This window comes from Heliconius melpomene, chromosome 1 (assembly GCF_056956725.1).
Source record: "Heliconius melpomene rosina isolate 202511_hmr_F chromosome 1, ASM5695672v1, whole genome shotgun sequence".
Classification (NCBI taxonomy): domain Eukaryota; kingdom Metazoa; phylum Arthropoda; class Insecta; order Lepidoptera; family Nymphalidae; genus Heliconius; species Heliconius melpomene.
In genome coordinates this window covers 14359502-14380201 of record NC_140389.1, presented here as the reverse complement: position 1 = coordinate 14380201, position 20700 = coordinate 14359502, and the positions used below count along the sequence as shown (strand labels likewise).

At 30.1% G+C, this 20700-nt stretch overlaps 3 protein-coding genes across 3 annotated transcripts; 1 reads left to right on the top strand and 2 right to left on the bottom strand.

The window, feature by feature from the left end:
- Window positions 1–375: 375 nt before the first annotated feature.
- Window positions 376–2461, bottom strand: LOC146541623 (uncharacterized). The gene is made up of 4 exons (XM_085195572.1): window positions 2240–2461; window positions 1851–1973; window positions 1043–1759; window positions 376–528 (listed from the first exon to the last, which is right to left on the bottom strand). The coding sequence occupies exons 1-4, from the start codon at window positions 2459–2461 to the stop codon at window positions 376–378; spliced, it is 1215 nt and encodes a 404-aa protein (XP_085051698.1).
- A 430-nt stretch (window positions 2462–2891) lies between these two features.
- LOC146541622 (uncharacterized) lies at window positions 2892–14386 on the top strand. Its single transcript, XM_085195561.1, has 20 exons — window positions 2892–3239; window positions 3396–3437; window positions 3529–3561; window positions 3649–3672; window positions 3881–3997; window positions 4286–4309; window positions 4445–4529; window positions 4836–4921; window positions 5017–5136; window positions 5259–6116; window positions 6193–6382; window positions 6450–7888; window positions 7966–8091; window positions 8165–8366; window positions 8802–11446; window positions 11802–12068; window positions 12426–12573; window positions 12919–13054; window positions 13402–13507; window positions 14010–14386. The coding sequence occupies exons 1-20, from the start codon at window positions 2892–2894 to the stop codon at window positions 14118–14120; spliced, it is 7107 nt and encodes a 2368-aa protein (XP_085051687.1). The 3' UTR covers window positions 14121–14386.
- A 338-nt stretch (window positions 14387–14724) lies between these two features.
- LOC146541621 (integrin beta-1-like) lies at window positions 14725–20700 on the bottom strand. The gene is made up of 8 exons (XM_085190935.1): window positions 20512–20700; window positions 20030–20433; window positions 19307–19805; window positions 17894–18228; window positions 16951–17061; window positions 16276–16480; window positions 15432–15816; window positions 14725–15026 (listed from the first exon to the last, which is right to left on the bottom strand). Exons 1-8 carry the CDS (start codon window positions 20644–20646, stop codon window positions 14824–14826), a joined length of 2277 nt encoding a protein of 758 aa, XP_085047061.1. The 5' UTR covers window positions 20647–20700; the 3' UTR covers window positions 14725–14823.

Below are 20700 nucleotides of genomic sequence, written 5' to 3'. Positions count from 1 at the left end.
ATCTTGTACTAAAAGATTGTATGAATATTATATAATAATATTGTAGTTCAACTTATAAGCGCTAAAATGGATAATTGAAAAAGATAATTGAGCTGAATAAACAGAAAACCCTATAAATCAGCTCTGCTACTTCCACCTAATAGAATGGAGTACCTACTGTTAGGGAAATCCAAGTCCAAACTTCGTTTAATAAATTCAACAACATTAACAACATAAAAAATCACATAATTGAGCTGGAACCCATACATTCATTTGATACACATTCCAGATTGATACACATTCCAGAGCAATAATAATTAAATCAATAATTTTATAGTCCCGCGTGTATCCCGCACATTTCAGAGGGAATCTGACAACCTAGTTTATTATTTTTTATTAGTTATGTGGTTTTTTTAAATGGACTATACCTTTATTCAACACTTTTATAGGATCTTCATTTTTCTTGCAAGAACTACTAGATATGGTATTATTTTCTTTAGTAGTATTTGTTTTATGTAATACTTGTAACATGGACACGTGTTTAAAGTTCTAAAAAACAACAACCAATCTAAATAAATAGGAATTTAAAATAGTGTGAGTTGAACTCGCCCACTGAGGCACGTCAACGGGAAGTACAAATTTAGTTAAGTTTACAAGTGTATATTATATATACACTCATTTTTATCATATCATTTATATCATAAGTTTGTAATGCGATTTTTTTTATGAAATACCCATAATAAACAATATTCATATTTCAGATTTTTTCTTTAATTGAATTGTAAGTGCTAACTTCGTCTCAAATTTAATTTCATAACTGTAGGGCTACGGAAAGTAGACTGTACGTTTTGATTATGTGGCGGATTTCATAGGAAATACTGCAAGAATTATGCATATAATATTCTCGTGTAAATAAACCTTTGATGGTGTTGTTTGTTGTCTTAAAAGCTTGCTTTATAATTTCAACATGATACCTCCACGCGACCTTGAGAAGATAAAATATGATCTTGGCAGATGGACAAAAAGGACCGAACCCTTATAGGATTATAAGAGAGTTACTTACCATATTTTTACAATTTTTCAAAGTAATTATCATTTCTGATTCAATGTCTTGGACAATATTATCATTTTCGCAACAAGCTTCGAAAGGCGTCGGTGCAGGAACTTTATTGCTCTCATAAATATTTAATGGTCTATAGGAAGTTAGATTTTTTGAAATAGTCTCCAATTCGAGTTTTAGAGACAGATTTTCCCGTTTCAGTATCCTTAATTCTTCATTTTGTTGTTTGTATCGTTGTTGGAAATATTCTATTTTTTTATTGCGGTATATACTTTCTTGAGATGAACAAGTATTACAGTTGGTATTGACGGTTTTAATTATGGTTGATGTGTGTTGACTTCTTTTTTTTTCTGATTTCGTTGTTAATTTGTGAGAAGAAGATTTACATAAAGAAATATCTATTTCGGTTCCAACATCTTTACGACAAGTGAAATTGTTACTTGAATGACTTTCCTTTATTTTGTAATACCAAGACGGATTTGATACTTGGTCATTCAAAAGTGGCGATAAACTTTTAACAATAAGTGCTTTTTCAATTATTTCATTTTGCCAAATTTGAGCAACAGTTTTTATACTGTCGTTACTGCTGCATGGTCTAAATTCGGCTTTTGTGTTATCCATTCTAAATATTTTTTCCAATATTATCTTCCAAAACATCTTAATCGCCTTTAAAGCTTCCAAACATTGATCGCAAGGCCAATGTGTAGTTTCTAGTTCTTCCTGATAAAAATAACTTAAGTAGCTTAGCATCTGATAGATAAGTATATATAGAAGATTTAGAAGAATATATCAAAATAAAGAACATACTTACTTCAACAAAATATTTATCGAATACTTGTTCATTTCTCAAACACTCCCTCATTGCGTGACAAGAACTACAGATACTATCCAGCACCACTTTGGATTTACATTCTGGATGACATCGTGGTGCTACCTATTGTCATAATTATATTTTTTAGAGAATTCTACACTATTTTGAAATTTTACCAAAATATATTTTTTAGAAAACATAGAAATTCTAATGTGAGATGGGATTTGAAGCCCTGCCTCTTGGAAACCGTCCAATTTCCCTCACCACTGAGCTATACGTAGAAATTATTATATGTCTGTTACAACTTATTTGTGGCATTAGCAATAGTAATTGTAAATCCCCCTACGATTACATTTTTAGACGTTTTCGTAAAAAAAAAAATTAGTAACCTTAGTACGTCGTCTCCAAGTCATAGCTCTAAGCGAATTTGTCACAGCAGAGACAGGAACGATACAAACTGGCATGTCACTTTTCATCCAATCTCTAAGATAGCAGTTCCGAACATTAAGATCATGACTCCAAGCTCTTACATCTACACATGATTCAAAACATTTAATTTTACCCTCGCTGCGACCTAACAGCGTAAGATTCTTTTGATTTGTATGAAACATTGAATTTTCTTTGCACCTTTTAACTTGAAATTTGTGTTAATCATATTGAAACTAACATTTAATTTGTAAATACATTGTTTGTTAAAAACTAAAACCTAATTGACAATTAATTTTGTATAGAGTATAGATGTAAAAAAATATTATACAACCTATTGTAAGGTTTACTTTCCATTAATATAAATTTCTTAGCACATAAAAACTATGAATGCAAAAATTTCAAAATTGACATTCTACTAAAGTCATATTTCAGACTCGATTTCGTGTCATAAACATTTTATATATTGATTTTATTATATACATTTAAAGTATCGCAATACAAAATAAATCTAGTCTATCATTATGAATATGGATGGCAGTGAAAAGTAGGGTCGTAAGTATTTATTAATGTCTAGTAAAATTCAAAAAGCAACATTGAAATAACGATTTGGCTATGTCATTTATAACTAAAAGAGAACGTGTATTTAACGAATATGACTTATTCGACTTACCTGCACGGAATGAGGGTAAGTTGAAGGCGTACGCGTCATGCACCGACGCGAGGGCGTGGTCACACTTCTGTACTGACAAAACTGAACACCTAGTGGAAGTGATTAAAAGGAACAATGAAACTGTTCGACCCAAGTATGTGCCAACTGAAGTAATTGTAAGCACTCTAATGATATCGAAAAATGCTGAAATAGCGCGTCTCAAGCGCAAGATAGAGGAGTTTGAACAAATGATAGCTAGCTACGATCAACTGGAACTAACATGTGAACAGAAATGTGAAATTGCTAATGCGGTAAGATTTATTATTACAAACTCATTTTTTTCTGTAAAACGTCATCATAAGAGGTAAAGAATAGAAATGGGGAAATTGAATCTGTAACCTCAGTCTTGGACATTATATCTAAAATATACATATTTGTTTAACCATTTAGGCTATATTATGTTTCAGCATGCAGCCATAAAAGCTGCGAATAAGGAGCTTGATGACATGGTTAGTATTGTAACTTATAATGTTGAATATCCAACCATAATATTATAACCATAAAGTTCTGTTCACAATAAAACGTTAATTCTTATTACAGTGCTTGGATTTAGATCTTTCTGGATTCACTGAGGTAAGTCTGAAACAATAATTGAAAGAAATTAATAATTTGAATAATTGATTTAAGTATATATTTACTTTACGTATCTTTTTTTTTCAGGGCATAGATTCAGAAACATTTGAGGTATGGCGAAATAGAAAACGTAAAATATTTTTTTTATATAGCAATATCAGTAGTAGAAAGTTTTTAAGCATATTTTTAATACAGTGATACAAACTGTAACCTATTTCTGAAAAGATTAAAGATATTTATTAGATTTCAGGTGATTATTAGACGAAGGCTTTAAATAAATTTTATAAACATTTATTTATTTCAACTTTTTTATTTTCAGACCGGTAAATCGAGAGGTGATGAGGTATATCGACATTCCATATTTCATATTATTTACTACGTGAAGTATTTTATTTTATTTTTCATATTTATTTTTCAGATCAGATTTCTGGAAGAGGTAATTTAATGTTTAATTTATATTCGTATTTTTAATATGCGCCAGACGCTTGCCATCTGCACTATAATATAATATAATAAAAAAAGATATCCTATAAAATAAGGCATATTAGGTAATATCAGATGATCTACTATATAACTAAACTTACAAATACATATACATATTTGTGTTTGTAAGTTCATTTTAAGATTATATAGTCTCTACTTTATACTTATAATACATAAACTTAGCGATATTAATTAATTTAATAAATAAGACATATTAATTGATCAAATTATAAAATTTCAGGTCGAAAAATCTCGAGGAGATGAGGTAAATTAAGTATTATAGATAAATGTAATTATTGTAAGAATTTAATAGAATAAGATTGGAGAAGTCTTTAAAAATGTCTATTTATTTATACAATAATATAAATAGGTATAATTTATATTTTAAAATATATTTCAGTGGGATGTCCAAAGGGAATCGACTCCACGGATGGAAACCAAAAGTATTCAATTCGGAGAGTCATGCACGTGTGATGCAAGCACATGTATGATATAATTTATGAAAATAATATTTTAGAATATAATTGGGTTCACAGTAAAATTTATGATTTTTTATAAAAATATAACATGGTTTAAGGTAAAGATGGACCTTTACGAGATTATAGTTATTGATGAATTGACGCATCACTAGGTTCTCTTAATTCTGACATTTCAATTTCATAACAAATTATTTCAATATACACATTATCCAACTGAAAGTACTGACCTATACATAAGACATTTTTTTAGCTTTAACTGTAGGTCAAGATACCTAGGTAAGGTATAAATGAACCTTATAATTTTCTTCGTAGCTATATACGATACGAGGATTGATGAGTTGCAAGGAACAATAATCCGTAAAGACGCCAAATTGAATGCAATGCAAAATACTATAGCGGTTAGTATTTAGCTCAAAAAAAACTTTTTTTTTGTAATATCTACTATAGGAAATAATTAAATAAATAAGAAATAATTTTGCCGTAACATTTTTAGGTCATGGAAAATGATGTATGTGAACCGTATTGTCTATATGCACATATTTATACGGCATTAGCAAAAATATTTAATACTTTGTGTCAGAATGCAAAATATAAAGAATATTTAAACTTATTGGTTTGTTATTGTTCATTTAATATTTTTAATAAATATAATTATTCAAATAATTAACTATCATTATTTTTATATTTGAATAACATTACAATTACACTTTTATAAATGGTATTTTTGTTATGCAGACTGCAGGAAAAGACACTAGGATGATTGACATCAAAGGAAAGATACTTTTTAAATTGAAAGTTTTAGAAAAATTTAGTCTCGCCTTAATCGCTCCTTGTTCGCAAAATAATAATTCAAATGACTGTTCTTGCTACCATGCTGAAATTTTAACGCACGTTGAAGCAAAATTTGCTCTTACGTCTGCAGAAAATATGAACGCTAATTTAGACAGTAAAAGAGCCCACCTCATTGCTGATATAATGCAAAATGATGATTTAAAAGAAATTTTAGATAAAGAAGATTCCTCCATTAAGTTGGACGATAATCATATAGATGAATGCTATGTAATAGATAATTATAATACAGATCAAGAAAATCTTAAGCGCTTAAAGAACTTACAAGCAAATTATGACGACTTACTTACTTTTTATGAAAATTTAAAGCATGAAAAAGATTTTCTAAATATACGTTGTCAGAAGTATGCTGAACTGGAAAATGAATGTGAATGTCTCCAAAATAAATTAAAGGAATATAATGAACTATGGAAAGAGAAAGAATTTTATCGTCATCGTTCGGAAGATCTGGATAAGCTTAAAGAAAAATTTTTAATATTAGCTGATGAAGCATCCAGTATAGAAACAAAACTAATGGCTGAACAAGAAATTAATAAGATGAAATCTAAGACTATAGATGAATTAAGAAATGAAAACATTAAGTTAGATAATAAACTAACTGAGGTATCCTTGGTGTGTGAAAAGCAGAAAAATTCTTTAATATGTAAACTAAAAGAATATGAATGTAAATTGATGTGTCAGGAGGAACAGATAAGAAGCTTGTCAACGCAAATTGACACTCTCTTGGAGAAAGATACTAACAAAGTCAGACACTAATATGATTTAATATTAAAATTATGAAATAATTTTTTTTTTCAATGTTATTCAATTTTTTTGATAGATATCAACAAAGGAGGATGAAACGAGATATTTAGAAGTTATTGACGAAATAGAAACACAAAAAGAGCAATTAAAAAATTTAAAGGACGCTCTATGTTGTAATGAGGAAGAAAAGTTATACTACAAAGAAGAGCTTCAAAAACAACTTGAAGTAATCAATCAATTGAAATTTGATATTGAGGATTGGAAAAGTAAGAAAATATTTAGATGGTATTTACAAACTTTGACTACTATTGATTAATTGTTCATTATTTCTAGGTAAATATGAAAATATCTTACAAAGTAATAATTACTTAGAATCATGTTTAGAAGAATGTCATGAAGAAATAAACAACATTCAAAAAAGTCGTAAGTCATTAAGTATAGAGCTAGAAAATAAAGTGAATGCAATAGGAAATTTAAATGGGATTTTACACAATAAATCTCAGGAAATAAATGACCTCATGGAAGAGCTTGATCGAAAAAATCATGAAAATATGTATTTACGAGAGCAAGTAAAAAATGTTCATGATAATTTTGACCAAAAATTACAAATACTGGAAAATGAACGAGAAACAATCGTTAGTTCAATTCATTCACTTAAACGAGATAGTTTAGGTATATTACCAAGTGTCAGCTATGTAAACATAAATAATGTTAACACTGAAAAAGATATATCAATTGAAAATAAAAGTGTTTCTAACAATTCTGATCTCTTAACAGAGATTAAATTGATACGCGATATTAACGCCGAAAATATAAATATATTACGTCAGGAAAACGAAAACTTGAAGAAATCATTAGATATAGCTAGAAAACAAAGCGAAATATTAAAAGCGAAAACTTTAGAAGAAGAACATTTGCTGGAAAAGTTTGAGCAGCTTTCGCAATCCCATGAAAGTATAATAGAGGAAAAAATTATACTTCAACATGATTTAATAAACAAAACAAATGAAGCCAATAAGCTGTTAAATGCTTTAGAGTTAACTAGTAAAAAGAGTGAACATTTAATAAATCATCTAAATGAATCAGAACATTTAAAAATAGAATATTTGAAACTAAATAAATCTTATCAAAAAATTATGTCGGAGAGAGATGATTTGGAAAAGAAAAGCTTACTTCTAGAAAATGTATCTGAAGAATTACAGCAGTGCCACACAAAAATAAATGAACAAAATCAACGTCTACTATTAAAAGCGCAGGAGGTGAATGATTTAGAAACTAGATTATTAGACTTGAATAAAAGTTATGATCGATTACAAAAAGAAAAAGAGTTTTTGCAGAAAGAATTTAATGAGAGATCAGTAGAATTAAGCAAAATCAATAAACATTTAGAAAGTAAAATAGCAGAAAATCAAATTTTAATTCATGATTTTAATATGTTAAAAGATCAAAAAAATTCTGTTGCAAATGATTTCATAGTGCTAAAAGCAGAAAACTTAAACTTACAAGTTAATTTGAGCAATGCAGAGAAAGAAAATCTAGAGCTGTTAGACCGGATCAAATATTATAAAACCTTGGAAAAAAATCACAATGACTTGGAAATAGCTCACAGTAAAATGAATTTTGAAAAAGAAAATTTAGAAAAGGAAATAAACTTAAAATTAGAAGAAATCAAAAAGTTAGAAGAAAATATTATGCATTTGAACAACGAAAATAGAGACCTTCATTTACATAACGATAATATAGAAGAATGTCTTATACGGGCGCGCAGCGAGGTAATGATCATAATAATAACATTAACATAGAGAAATTTATAAATAGTTTGAAGTCAACCATTTTAATTTTGTTTCAGAAAACAAAATCAGATACACTTTCTGTTTCGTACGCTAATATCAAGGCAGAAATTGATATTTTGAAGTCAGAAAAACTATCTAGCAATAAAAAAATTAACGAACTACAAGATAAATTGGATGAATCGGTAAATATGTGTAAAGTTACAATATGTATATTTAATATAAATATTGAATTGTTATATATTTTTTTTGGTTTAGGAATATGATATTGTCAATCTTAATGAAGAAATAATAGCAAAAGACAAGAAAATAATCAGTTTAGAAAACCATATTAACAGTCTGGAAGACGAAATAAGGAGACTTCAAAATAGTTTAGAAAAAGTTGTAGAATCTGGAGAAGAAATAAAAAAGCTCAGCTTCGAAAAACTAAGCCAAGCTCAAAAAAGTCTGGAAGCTCATCGTAAGTATAAGGAAATATAATTGTTTATTTACTCATTTTTTGTATTTTTATTTTCAAAACATTTTCAACATTTTTCAAACTAGTCACAGTTAAAACAAATTTAAAATATTTACTTAATCACACAAAAGCAACTTATTCTACCGGAGGGCCCAATTTTAACATCCATTTGATGGTGTAGTGTAGTCCAGGCCTCAACGGTATTCGAATGCTGTTATCGTAACTTAACTTAGTTTCACGCTGTATCCCTAGCGTGGTAGTCAGAGTAAACGAACTTGATCATCAGCAGGCAATTTACATAAAAGTCACCTACTCTACACTCCCATCTCAGTTTGGTTCACTCCTGAATTTTTTTTTTGGTGTCTTAATTTTATCATATAACTAACATATTTTTCAATGTACATTTATTATTTATTACTTTAATTTTCACCAATTTAGATTCCAAAGCAAAGCATAATATGAGAATGGAATTGGCAAAATTGCAAAGTGAAAAGGCTAAACTTGAAGAACAAATTTCATACTCCAAATCATTATCACATGAATCTGTTAAGGAAAAAAATACTTACATCTCCGAAATAAATAAACTAACTCAAGAGAAACAACAAATCATTACAGAAATAAGGCAATTGGAACTAGAAGTTTTTAACGAAAGCAGTTTACAACCAGACCATTGTGAAATTGAGCAAGTTGTTGAAACGTTACATAGAATCGGCAGACAACTTCATTATAAAAATAAGTCATTAGAAAAAACTTTGTTAAGTGTGCAAAGCTCATATGAAATTCTCAAGTCGAAAGCAGACGAAGCCAAAAATATTGCCGAAAATGAAAGACATAAAATAACTATCGAGAAGGAAGAAATGCTGAAGGAACGAAAATATATACAAAAACAGTTAGAAGACCTACAAAATAAATTTGAAAAAAACAAAACCAATTATGAAGATATAATCAAAGATTTAGAAGGCGAAATGTTAAATCAAACATTAATATTTGATAAAACGAATCAAAACAAAGACAACGAATTATTAAAATTAAAAGACGAAAGGCAATCTCTCGAAAAAGAATATGAGAAATTATTAATGCAGTTAAATGAGTTCAAAGAAAAACTCAAGGACAAATGTAATGATAATCAAATAAATGAAGAAGCTATTGCCAATGTAAAATTAGAATTAAAAGAAAAAGATGAACAAATTTTATCGCTGAAAAATCATATTAATCAATTAGAAAACAAAGCTACGTCAGATATTAGCACGCAAACAAATCGAGAAGTAACAAATATCAATTGCCGACATGTTTCCACCGAGACTGATAACTTGGAATTAGAAAAAAACAGTAGAAGCACTAAAAAGCCAATCAATTATATAAATAAAGCAAACAATGATGATATTGTTGTTTCAGAAACAATATCTAAAGATTACGGAAACTTTAATATAGATTTTATAAAATTTATTTATTGTAATTACAAATCTAAAAGACTGAGTCCTGGTAAACTGGAACAGCATTCAATTGACGGTATTAGCTTGACACAAATTAATACAAGAATTCTTTCAAGTAGTAATTTCAAGGCCTCTAATCCTCAAGAACAAAATGGTCTATCTTTACACAAGAAAAGTAATGTTGTTAACATTTATAGTACAAACATACATACGAATTCAACTAAAAATACCGATGGCAGTGTACATTATTTAAATCATACTAAAATAGAAGATCCACAATCAAGCGCTACAGATCAAATTTTAAGCAATTATAATTTTGATAATAATAACGGTTCTGAAAACAATTCAGTTGGTAGGGAATCACTTATATCAGAAGATAAAGATGTGCTTATGATATACAGAGACAGTCAAAGTACGTCTGATAGTCGAACTCATACTGAAAACAAATATTGGCAGAATGGATATAACAAAGTTGTTATTGAGAGAGCTACTGTTGAAACAAACGAAAATCCGTTTTCCGCAACAGCTAAAAAGGCCTTTCATAAGATGCAACATAAGAAAGGTAGTTTTCCAAGTACCGATGATAAGACTGAAGATGACAGTGTAAAACCAAAACTTAATGTCAATTTACCCAGAGCCTTAGACACAGATAATTACTCTACAGTCACTTTATCAGATGATGACAAAAAATCTTTAGATCAATATTCTATTCCACGGCGAAAAGTTTTCTCTGACACAGATATAAGCAATAAAACTTTTGAACATAATAATGTCAACATTGTTTCTACAGCAAAAGATATTCAAAGTGATATTAAAAGTAAAATTCGTGATGAAAACATTTTTCCTGAAATTGAAGATATCCTTACACATGAAGAGCTAAAAATACCAAGTACAGATAATAGAAATTCGAATCATGTAAATATTGATCGGAAAACTAGGAAGAAAATTAAAATGCACACAATAGACGCAAATGAGCCTATTTTAGATAGTGATGAGAACTCTAAATTAACACGCATAAATGCAACAACTAAGGTTTTATCAATTGAAAGTTCAGATAACTTATATGATAAAAAAAACACAAAACGTGCGCAACTACGTCATTCGTCGACAGTCATATCGAATGATGAAGGTGAGCAAAAGTTATATATAGATTTAAATAAAGAATTTCATAAATCACAGAGTGATGATACTATTTACAATTCCAACAAAAGTGTAGAATTAGAAAAAAAATATTTTAAACAAAATTCATCTGAATTTAGTACGATATCTATAAGTGAAAAGCAGACAAGATCGGTACGGGATCGTGCAGTTTATGCGAAAATGGATGACATAGATGAATACAAAAATAAAATCCATCAATTGACAAATACTTTGGAAAGTATAGAAAAAGATTATAAAAACAAAATAGAAGCAATCAAGGATCAATACGACAGCAACGTTAAATATATAATTAGCGAACACAATCACGGCGTGAAAAGTATTCAGAGTCTTCACGAAGACAGGCTATATGATATAATAAAGATTCACGAAAATGAAATAGAAAATTTACGTACAATGAGTATTGAAGCGTTACGCAAAGTAGAGAAACTGGAAAATGAAAATAGATATCTTAGATCGAAACTTACTAATAAACATACAATCTTGGATGAGGTAAATAAAGAAATATTTTATACTTTATTTAGCTTTGTGTTCTTTTTATCTGATTAAGCTAAATTATGGCGTTTTTGCGCTGGTCTATTACCCATTCTTGATTATGCTAAATAATTAAATAAGCTTCAATGCCTCCAAAATATCTTCATAATGTTCATATATGGCAGTTTATAATTAAATAATATTGGAGGTAATAGTACCAATCAAGAAGTAAGATATATTTCTTCTCTTCCATATTTATAAATTTGAATTACACAGTACAAAGTTATATCTTAATTTTAAATATTAAAATTATATGTATATTATATTATTTTAAAATTTTGTACATAACTTCAATTGACTAATATTTCAAAAGGTTCCTGTTAAAATGCCGACACCGGAAATCAAAAGAAAGCGAGTCAAATGTCGTTTAGATGATAAAATACTAACTAAAACCAATATGATATTAGCCGATGTGAAACCGAAGCGCAAGGGTCACGGCCCCTGCACCTGCACAATAGATATCAATGTATCGGACACTATACGTAGTATATTTGACCAAGTTAACATGGAACAGAGGAAAATGGACGAACAAACATATTTGAAATATATTGCTAATAAAATATTGAATGATAATGTTGATGTGAGTTTATATTGCTTGTTTATATTTGTAACATGTATAGATTTTATTGTGTACGATAGTTTTCAGTGATTTGTAGTTTGTGTTAGGGCGTTTCAATATGTAATTTGCCGGTTTAAATATGTACATAAATATATATCTTCTAAGCCAGAGTGATTTTACTCTTTTAAACTATTTGACTTGGAGTATTGCCGCAAATCATAAAAGTCTTTTACTTATTTTGTATATTTTATGTTATGTGGTGGAATCCAAACTCAAAATTTACGTATACTATAAGTACATTTGAATTTAACACAGTATTTTGCACAAGACTGTTATGCACTATTGAATGAATAATGACTGATTGTATGTTTTTATCAGATTTTGGACCCACAAGAATTATCATTTCTGCACCTAAAAGTGTGTCGGATTTGGAAAGCGAAAATAAGCAAGGAAGAGACTCTGCACAGGCGAGTGCAATCCTTAGAAACTGAATTAATCAATAAACAACGACAAACACATAGGCACAGTTAGTTATTATTTTATTTTAAAGAAATAGTCAAACTATATTGTAAGTTTGAACTTTTAGCACTCAGGCGTGTCAAACATATTTATGTCACGGCAGATCTGTATCAAATTATTTAACTTTTATTGTTATTATAATGAAAGTATAACAGGTTGACATCTTGTTATCTGTATTATTTTATATGAGTTTTTGATATTTTTATTTTATAATAGAAACTTGAGTAATAAAAGAAATATTAATTTATTATCCATCCAAGGAGACATTTTAGAGGCACTTTTACTTTACCTACTAGATTTCTTAAAAGCAAGGAATTTTTGCACCTTACTACTATTACTTGTAATAAATCAGTGGCAGAATTAGACCGGAAAGTGGCAGAGGAATGGCGGCGATTGCAAGAGGCGAGGGAAGCTGTGTGTTGTTCACCCAAAGTCGATGAAAATTTAGAGAAAACAATTGTTAATGTGTCAATGACTGAGGGAGACATGTAAGTGAGAGTTTTGTACCTAAATTATTTTAACTTTAGATCCACGTCATTTTTCAAAAGGTAATAAAAATCTCTATCCATTTAGTAATTACCGTTTACAAAAATCTTTTTTCACATTACTGTCCATATATACTACTACAACTATACATACTATAATAAATAAAAATTAAATTAATTTCATTTATATTTAATATACTACCCTATAAAAGAATATATCTATTAGAATTATTTTATTATCAATTAAAAATCATCTCCCTTTATTTAAAAACAGTTTTACTCTCTATGCCTCATATGTAAAACAGCGTGAAACTATAAAAATAATATAACATTGATAAAATTTTGCTTAGTAACAATACGGACTCGATATGCTGCAATATTTCTCTGGAAGAGGAAACGTTACTCAATCCGGAAGTCGACCTTCCGAAGCCGAAACGTGTGAAAGAGGTCAATAGAGTAAGTTAACAAAAAAATTAGCACTTACTAATATTATTAAATATTACATATATATTTTTTTATATTGAACAAGTTATGTGCGTGTGTGTTTAACTCATATTTCTTTTTATTATAAATTTTTGAGTATGTAATGTTAATATCATATATTTATTTTTTGTATTGACTCGGTGTATACTACACCTTATCGTCCTAGATCGAAAAAATGGAATATCTAGTTGAGTAGCGGAACTCAACGCCGTGTTACGTCTTCTTACCAGAGCGAGAAAATAAATAATACAATCTTCTTCTTCCTCCTGGCATTAATCCCGGCTATTGCCAGGGTCTGCCTTCCTACTCAACCTACTCCACTTTGCACGGTATTTTGCGTCCTCGGTGGTTAGACCAATGGCTCTCATGTACTGCATCACGACATCCAACCAGCGCTTCCTTGGGCGTTCGGGAGGTAAAATAAATAATACAATATAATTGTATAAATAAAAAACTTTTCTATTTCTTATTTTAGGCAGTCTCGGCTAGACGTAAGAGTGAAGAAAAAATAGAAAAATCTCTTTACAACGAAGAAACTCCTATCAAATTGAAGAGAACACACGATAAACGCACGCATAAGAAGTAATAACATTACAAGAAAAGGGGTCCTTTCATGTTTATATTTAATATCTATAAATGTGAAAGTCCCTTAAAATTTATTAAGAAACAAAGATTTTTTTAATGGAATTATAATTTTTTTGTAATAATTTAATTTATATTCTTTGGAAATTTCCATTGATTACTATTTTGGTACATTGTATGTGAATTTTATGTATATTTACATGTGTTTTTTTATTATATATATTTTATTTATTTTTTAAATTATATAAGTGAGGAATATTGAGTGAGCATGTATTGTTTTATTTCAACCAAAATACTGTACCTACTGGTTAAATAGTACCCAATTATACGATACAATGGACTATATGACAGCTGTTTCTGATAAGAGCATCATTTAGTGATTTTTGTAATGATAATAAATAGTGATTATTATTATTTATTTAATCGTTTACGAAATCATTGTGGCGCAGTGGTACAGCGTTTGACTGTTAAAACAATGGTCGTAGATTCGATTATCTCTCGGGGAATGATTATTTTAAAATTAAATAAATTAATGATTATATTTTCATATTCCCGATCTCGTAGACAAAGTTCCTAGAACAATTATTATGTTTTAAAAAAAACAATCATTTTAAGATATTATATAGTCTATTTTATTATAAAACATATTTTATAATTTAAAAAATATAAATATAAACTTTATTTATTACCAATTACATACATAATTTCTAGCCAGTGTACACGGGATTCGTGAATTTCATAGTCGGTGGTTCATAATGAGGGTTGTCGGTGATGTCGTATCCCGCCATTTCGGACTCCTTCGCGAACTTCAGATATTCCCTTTTATCGTGCAAGTCTACCAGAATCTTCCATACAATGACAGTTATAATGCCGATTAAAAGTATAGCGGCTATGACACTTGCGGCAGCGACTATGGGAGAAAAATAAAAATTATTCTGCCCTCGTCGTCTCAAATCTGAGGCACTAACTTTAGTGAACCGCTGATAAATTATTTGACATTAAAAAAATTAGTTTATTGACAAAGAGCTGTGTTGAGTTTCGCCTCAATATGTAGTATGGTAGTAGGTAGGTAGGTAGTAGAAGTTAAAGAATTTAATATTTATAACCTCGGTTAAATAGAGAAGTTAGTCAATTCAAAAAAGTACAGTGGTATTTAAAATTATTACTATTTTAATTTGTTTTTTGTTCTAATAGTTTAATATTAATTTATACTTATTTTTAATATTAATGGACAATATGTATTTATAAAAATTACAATCAAAAATCGAACCTACGCTACATACAACCATCTTGCATACTTTTGTTATTTACTTACTTATATAATTGGGTACAGGCGGCGACTCCAACTCGGTCTGTACAATCAAACGTAAAGTCGACAAATTCGGATAATAATATTTGAACATGAAGATCTTATTGTCTTCCACAATTTTGTTGCACCACATCTTGGCTTCGAAATATTCATCAGAATTTATTTCAGTTTTGTTAACCAAAGTAACCTTAGCGGCCGTTATGTTATATTGGGAGTCGCAATCGGTTTTATTATTTTTCAAGTTGCAGTACGCGTAATCCTCTAGTTCTTTGCATCGCTTGGCAACCTCTTCGCAGTCGTCGCAGAATGTTCCAGAGCACTTGCCGTGGTCACTCTTTCTGATGTTACATACGCACTTGCCGCACACGCATTTGCCGTTTCCTGAACATACCTGGAAATATAAATGGTGTATAAATAATTTTACTAAGACCAAATGATGAGAATGAAGTTTTTTTATTTCCTCGCTATGGTTACGGGTTATGTAGAGTATGGTGTTGAGTTCCCCCACTCAACACGCAATGCCTCAAGAATTCGGTACAAAGTGGGGAAGGGAGAGTCTTCACGAGAAACCGAGTGTCGTAACACTAGGTTCTCAAATTGTCCCTGCTTACCCAAAAAAATCAAATTTCTTTGTTAGGATCTTATACTAAATTCTAGATTGAGATTTTTTAAGATAAAGCCCTGCCTCATCATAAGGATATTAAAGGAAAGACGTGATTTTTATATTTGTCTAAAAAATATTCAAATAAGGTAAAATTACCATTAATTATAACTTAATTTTTTTTTACAGTTTAGGTATTAATAGATAAAATAAATATAGAATAGTAGACATAACTTCGACTATACTTACTTCCTGCGACTGCGGCGCTATACAACCCCTGTCGTCTACTGGACACAAACAGAACTCCGGAAGCCATTGTGCATCGCACTGACATTTACCAAACTTACATTTCCCGTTCCCGTAACACACTCTGCCGTCCGCCGTCACACACGCTTTGTCATCGTACTCACAGTACTGACCGGAGAAATCTTTATCGCATGTGCACTTTCCACAGCTGAAATGTTTTAAATTATATTTTATTATTATTTGGATTCACGTTGTATCTTGAGAACATAGTGTTAAGACACTTCGTGCTCATTAAAACACTTTCGTTACTACCACCGAACTCTGTAGGAATTGCGAGTTGAATGAGAGAGTTGAGTGGCAGAACTCAACGAAGTGCTTTGCCTCGTTACAAGAGCGAGGAAAATGAAAATATTAAATATTTTATTTCCTCGAATGGAAATCGAACCCATAACCTATTGTTTACAATTGAACGCTTATCGTTGAATAGTTTCTATTTTTCAAATTATTGTTTATTCTTAAACTTATACGTTTTGCCTCTGGTAACGAGACGCAATGCCTCCAGAATTCGGCTAAAAGTTAGGAACGTAAAAATTAAAGTATATATTATTGAACTCGCCAAACTATTTTCAAAGTAAGTATCATAAATACAGGCACACATACGGACAGATTCATACGTACTTGCAAGTCCCGCGACCGCTGCACAACGCGACGGCGTCCTCGGTCGCCTTGCACTTGTCGGAGTCCCGCGTGTCCACCTTGTTGCCTTCGCATTGACACGTCTCGCCATGTCTATAAGTATTATTTATAGATTAATATCATACACACATTTATACATGAAGCAAAAACTTTGTACCCCTTTTTGACGAAAATTTACACTGTATGAATATGCATATGCACTGTTAGTGTACTAGCTGCCCTCACGCGGCTTCGCCCGCATAAACTTATAAAAAAATGTATACAAAATAAAAATATATACAAAGTAAAACGTACATGAAGCTTATTAGCTTAACTGAAATATTATATTCGTTCTTCGATTCTATATTTTTTCCTTTTATTTACTATCCTGTCAGTTATTAACTGCCATTAAAATATAATAAAGCCACGTAATTCTAATAATGTATAAATAATAATCGTTTTAGAGGATACTGTTTGTTTCACTAATGTAAATATTAGTAATACTTAAAAGTTAAAAATGTATCCAATAATATCTAAATTAATATTACTTATTTATAGTTAAGAGCAATGTAACAGAGCTTAACTATAAAATTAATGCTACCCCATTCGGGGTCAATATATGGTTATATTTAAATAGTTTTAATTTCTCCGCTTTGGTAGATTAGGCGGAAAGTGGCGATCACTCTACCTTTTTTTTTTCACCTACCACGCATTATGTGATAACAATGTGACATGAAAGTGAATGGGATTAGGCAGTATTCTACGATTTCAATGGTTAACACTGGTCGTAATATAGACAACTGAGTAATGCAATACCTACAACCTACCTGCTACCTATCCGCCAAATACAAAAATAACATAATTTTATACATTATGGAAAAATTGCTATAACTTAATTAAATTTACTTTAAATTATGGCAACTAATATGCAAAATATTAAAAGTACCTGTTTTCGTTACATTTGCACACTCCACACTGATAAGTTCCACTCAAACTACATTTCTTCGAGTCCAGTTCGCCTCTCCAAGCTTTTTCACAATCACATTGGCAGTCCACTTCAACTATTATAGTTAATTTTTCATCTAAAAATCTAGGTCCGACTTTAAGTGTATGGGTAAAAACATTATCTGGGGGACACGAGTCGATTACTAAAGTCCCTTCGATATCGATGTGTTGATCGTGTTGTAATATACATTCCCCGGGCTTACTGCAATCCGGGCTAGTAGTGAATCTCATAAAATCTGGAATGTCGTACTCCAGCTGCATATTTCTGATTAAGCTCTAAAATAATAATTGTATACGGTACATTAATATTCAAAAATTGTATTTCATAATGAATTGTTATTAATATTTCTTTTATAGGAAAACAAAATAAATCATTTATAATAAACTAGCGACCCTCTTGCGGCTTCGCCCGCTTTTACTCCTGGATTATTCATATAATGTATGTTTGCAAAGCACTTAAGATAATGTGAAAATTAATTAAACACTAATGCAACCCGCATTTTCGTAGTTTCAATAAGGATTCTTGGTTGTTGGTTGTTTAAGGTTTTTTCAATTTTCCAATTGTTTCACACAGCAAGGATTTTTTTTAGTAGGTACCGTAATTTTAAATCGGTGCTACTAATCTTTTCAAGTACTTATCAAAATATATTTAAATGACTTTCTTTAGATAGTAAAATGACTATTTTTAAACGGAAGAAATTATAAACAAAAACCTACCTACTAATAACTACTACAAAAAATATGAAACCAAATATATCGCGCTGAAATAATACATTCAACTCCAATTATCCAATACTTTAATACTATTCGCAATTTCGAAATAGTGTAAAAAGCAAATTTTATCTTCGTTAAACGTAGAAAATTAATAAAGTATTTTAAAGGATAAGGATTAATACCATTATGGAAAAATATCCCTCACAATAAAAAATATATTGAAATTACTATTTTTCGACAGAACTATGATCACTACGCGTTATTCTTAAAAGATACGAATATGCTGTCGCTGACTTTTTTGTAGATCTTATTAAGAAGAACAATACTCCAGTACATTATTTTCATGTAGTACTTACCATTAGAGCGACGCATGCGCGAAAGTGTCTCAACGGGTAGGTCTTTATACACATTTATCGTATTTATGTTAATTTACAAAAGAATATACAAATAATAAACTATATATAAACCTTCCCTGAGAAATACTCGACCTAATGGTGAAAACCGCATCAATATCCATTGGATGGTTTAGAAGAAGAAGAGTTAGAAAGTTCAGACAGACACGAAAAGCGACTTTGTTTTATAAGATATAGGATTTTAGATGCCGTATTATATACGGAACTAAATCAGAACTAAATCTTACCAAATACTCAGTTCTGATCATTTCCAAAAGTTCCGGACTTCTTTCCAATGGTGCATATTTAACACCTTGAATATTTTTCTCCAAAGCTACGTAATGAGGCTTTACATCGGGTACGGCAGCGAAAATAATCATGAAATTGTTTGCAGTCGCTACTTTATTTATTTGACTTACGGACGGATAGTCAAATTTTAAATCTTCTGTATACATATTGTCCACAAGATGGCACGCCATGTCGTTTGGTATAAATGCCCCAACAAATTTTCCATCTCCAGCACTGTGATATGTAGAGTCAGTGCTTAGTACTATGATACGTCTTGCAATGTCTCTCCATCCGATTTCTTTCTTACAAGTCATCACTTGCATGAGAGCATCTAAGCCGGCTTCGGGAAGATCGTAGTTAACACCAGAAGGTTCAGCTTCCAAAGCCTTCGCGAATGCTGCAGTATTGTCGGTTAGCGATAAATGGTTTTTAAATGAATACGAATTTTGGAAAGTGATGCTGAAACAAAGTGGAATTATTTTTATTTTTTTATATATAAAAAGTCTACTTTTTTACATATATAAAAACCGAAACTTAAAAACATCGACAAAAGCATGTAGGTAATATGGAACTTTGTTTGCATATGCTCTATATCAAATAGCAAAACCCAGTGATGAACTTAAGATATTAGTTTCTAAATTACATAATATGTTAATTTTAATACAAATATTTTAAATACATACTCTACAAAAGGCATAGATGGTTTCTCCACAAAACTCCCGATGCCGAGTCTTACATTATTTGTCAAATTTAACAACCCTTCATAAATACTTTTCCCCTGATCTCTCAATGTTTTTACTTGGCTGATCATCGTTTGAGAATAATCTACTAAATAATATACGTCTAATGGAAAATCTTTTGCTGGTTTGTATGACATATTTATTTTAACAGGCACTCCTGGCCGCGCCTTTATTTTTACTAATTGAGGCTTGAACTGAACCACCTCGGCTTTGTTTTCTCCTCTGTTAAAATCTCTGTTTGTAACTATTTCTTTTGCCATTCTTGGATTATACAATTGCCCCTTGCACCATGTCATATTACTTAATTTCGAATTCTCAGGTTGACATCTCTTGCCGTCGTATTCGTTCTAAGAAAATTATATTAGTTCCATTAATTATATTCTTTATCAATTACTTAAAAATGTAATAAAGTATAGTATTCTTACTGCTGCACACCAAACACACGTATCGCCGGCATAACCAATACACTCGCCACATGTCCTAAATTTTATACAATTAGATTCACAAGCTATAAAGAACACTTTTGTTCCTATTAATAATAGAAAAAGAAACAAATTCATTTTAGAATACAGCTTCTTCAGACTAAGCCTTGTAAATGACTAATATCATAGAGA

Excerpts from the sequence above, each read along its gene's own strand:
- LOC146541623 (XM_085195572.1), bottom strand. The coding sequence starts at position 2,461 with ATGTTTCATACAAATCAAAAGAATCTTACGCTGTTAGGTCGCAGCGAG. Across the intron at positions 1,760-1,850 it reads TCGATAAATATTTTGTTGAA|GAAGAACTAGAAACTACACA; the intron begins GTAAGTATGTTC and ends TATTTTTATCAG. Across the intron at positions 529-1,042 it reads TGAAAAATTGTAAAAATATG|AACTTTAAACACGTGTCCAT; the intron begins GTAAGTAACTCT and ends GTTGTTTTTTAG.
- LOC146541622 (XM_085195561.1), top strand. The coding sequence starts at position 2,892 with ATGTCATTTATAACTAAAAGAGAACGTGTATTTAACGAATATGACTTA. Across the intron at positions 3,673-3,880 it reads TAGATTCAGAAACATTTGAG|ACCGGTAAATCGAGAGGTGA; the intron begins GTATGGCGAAAT and ends TTTTATTTTCAG. Across the intron at positions 12,574-12,918 it reads ACGACAAACACATAGGCACA|TGGCAGAATTAGACCGGAAA; the intron begins GTTAGTTATTAT and ends GTAATAAATCAG.
- LOC146541621 (XM_085190935.1), bottom strand. The coding sequence starts at position 20,646 with ATGAATTTGTTTCTTTTTCTATTATTAATAGGAACAAAAGTGTTCTTT. Across the intron at positions 20,434-20,511 it reads CGTGTGTTTGGTGTGCAGCA|AACGAATACGACGGCAAGAG; the intron begins GTAAGAATACTA and ends TAATTTTCTTAG. Across the intron at positions 15,817-16,275 it reads TAGCGCCGCAGTCGCAGGAA|GTATGTTCAGGAAACGGCAA; the intron begins GTAAGTATAGTC and ends TTATATTTCCAG.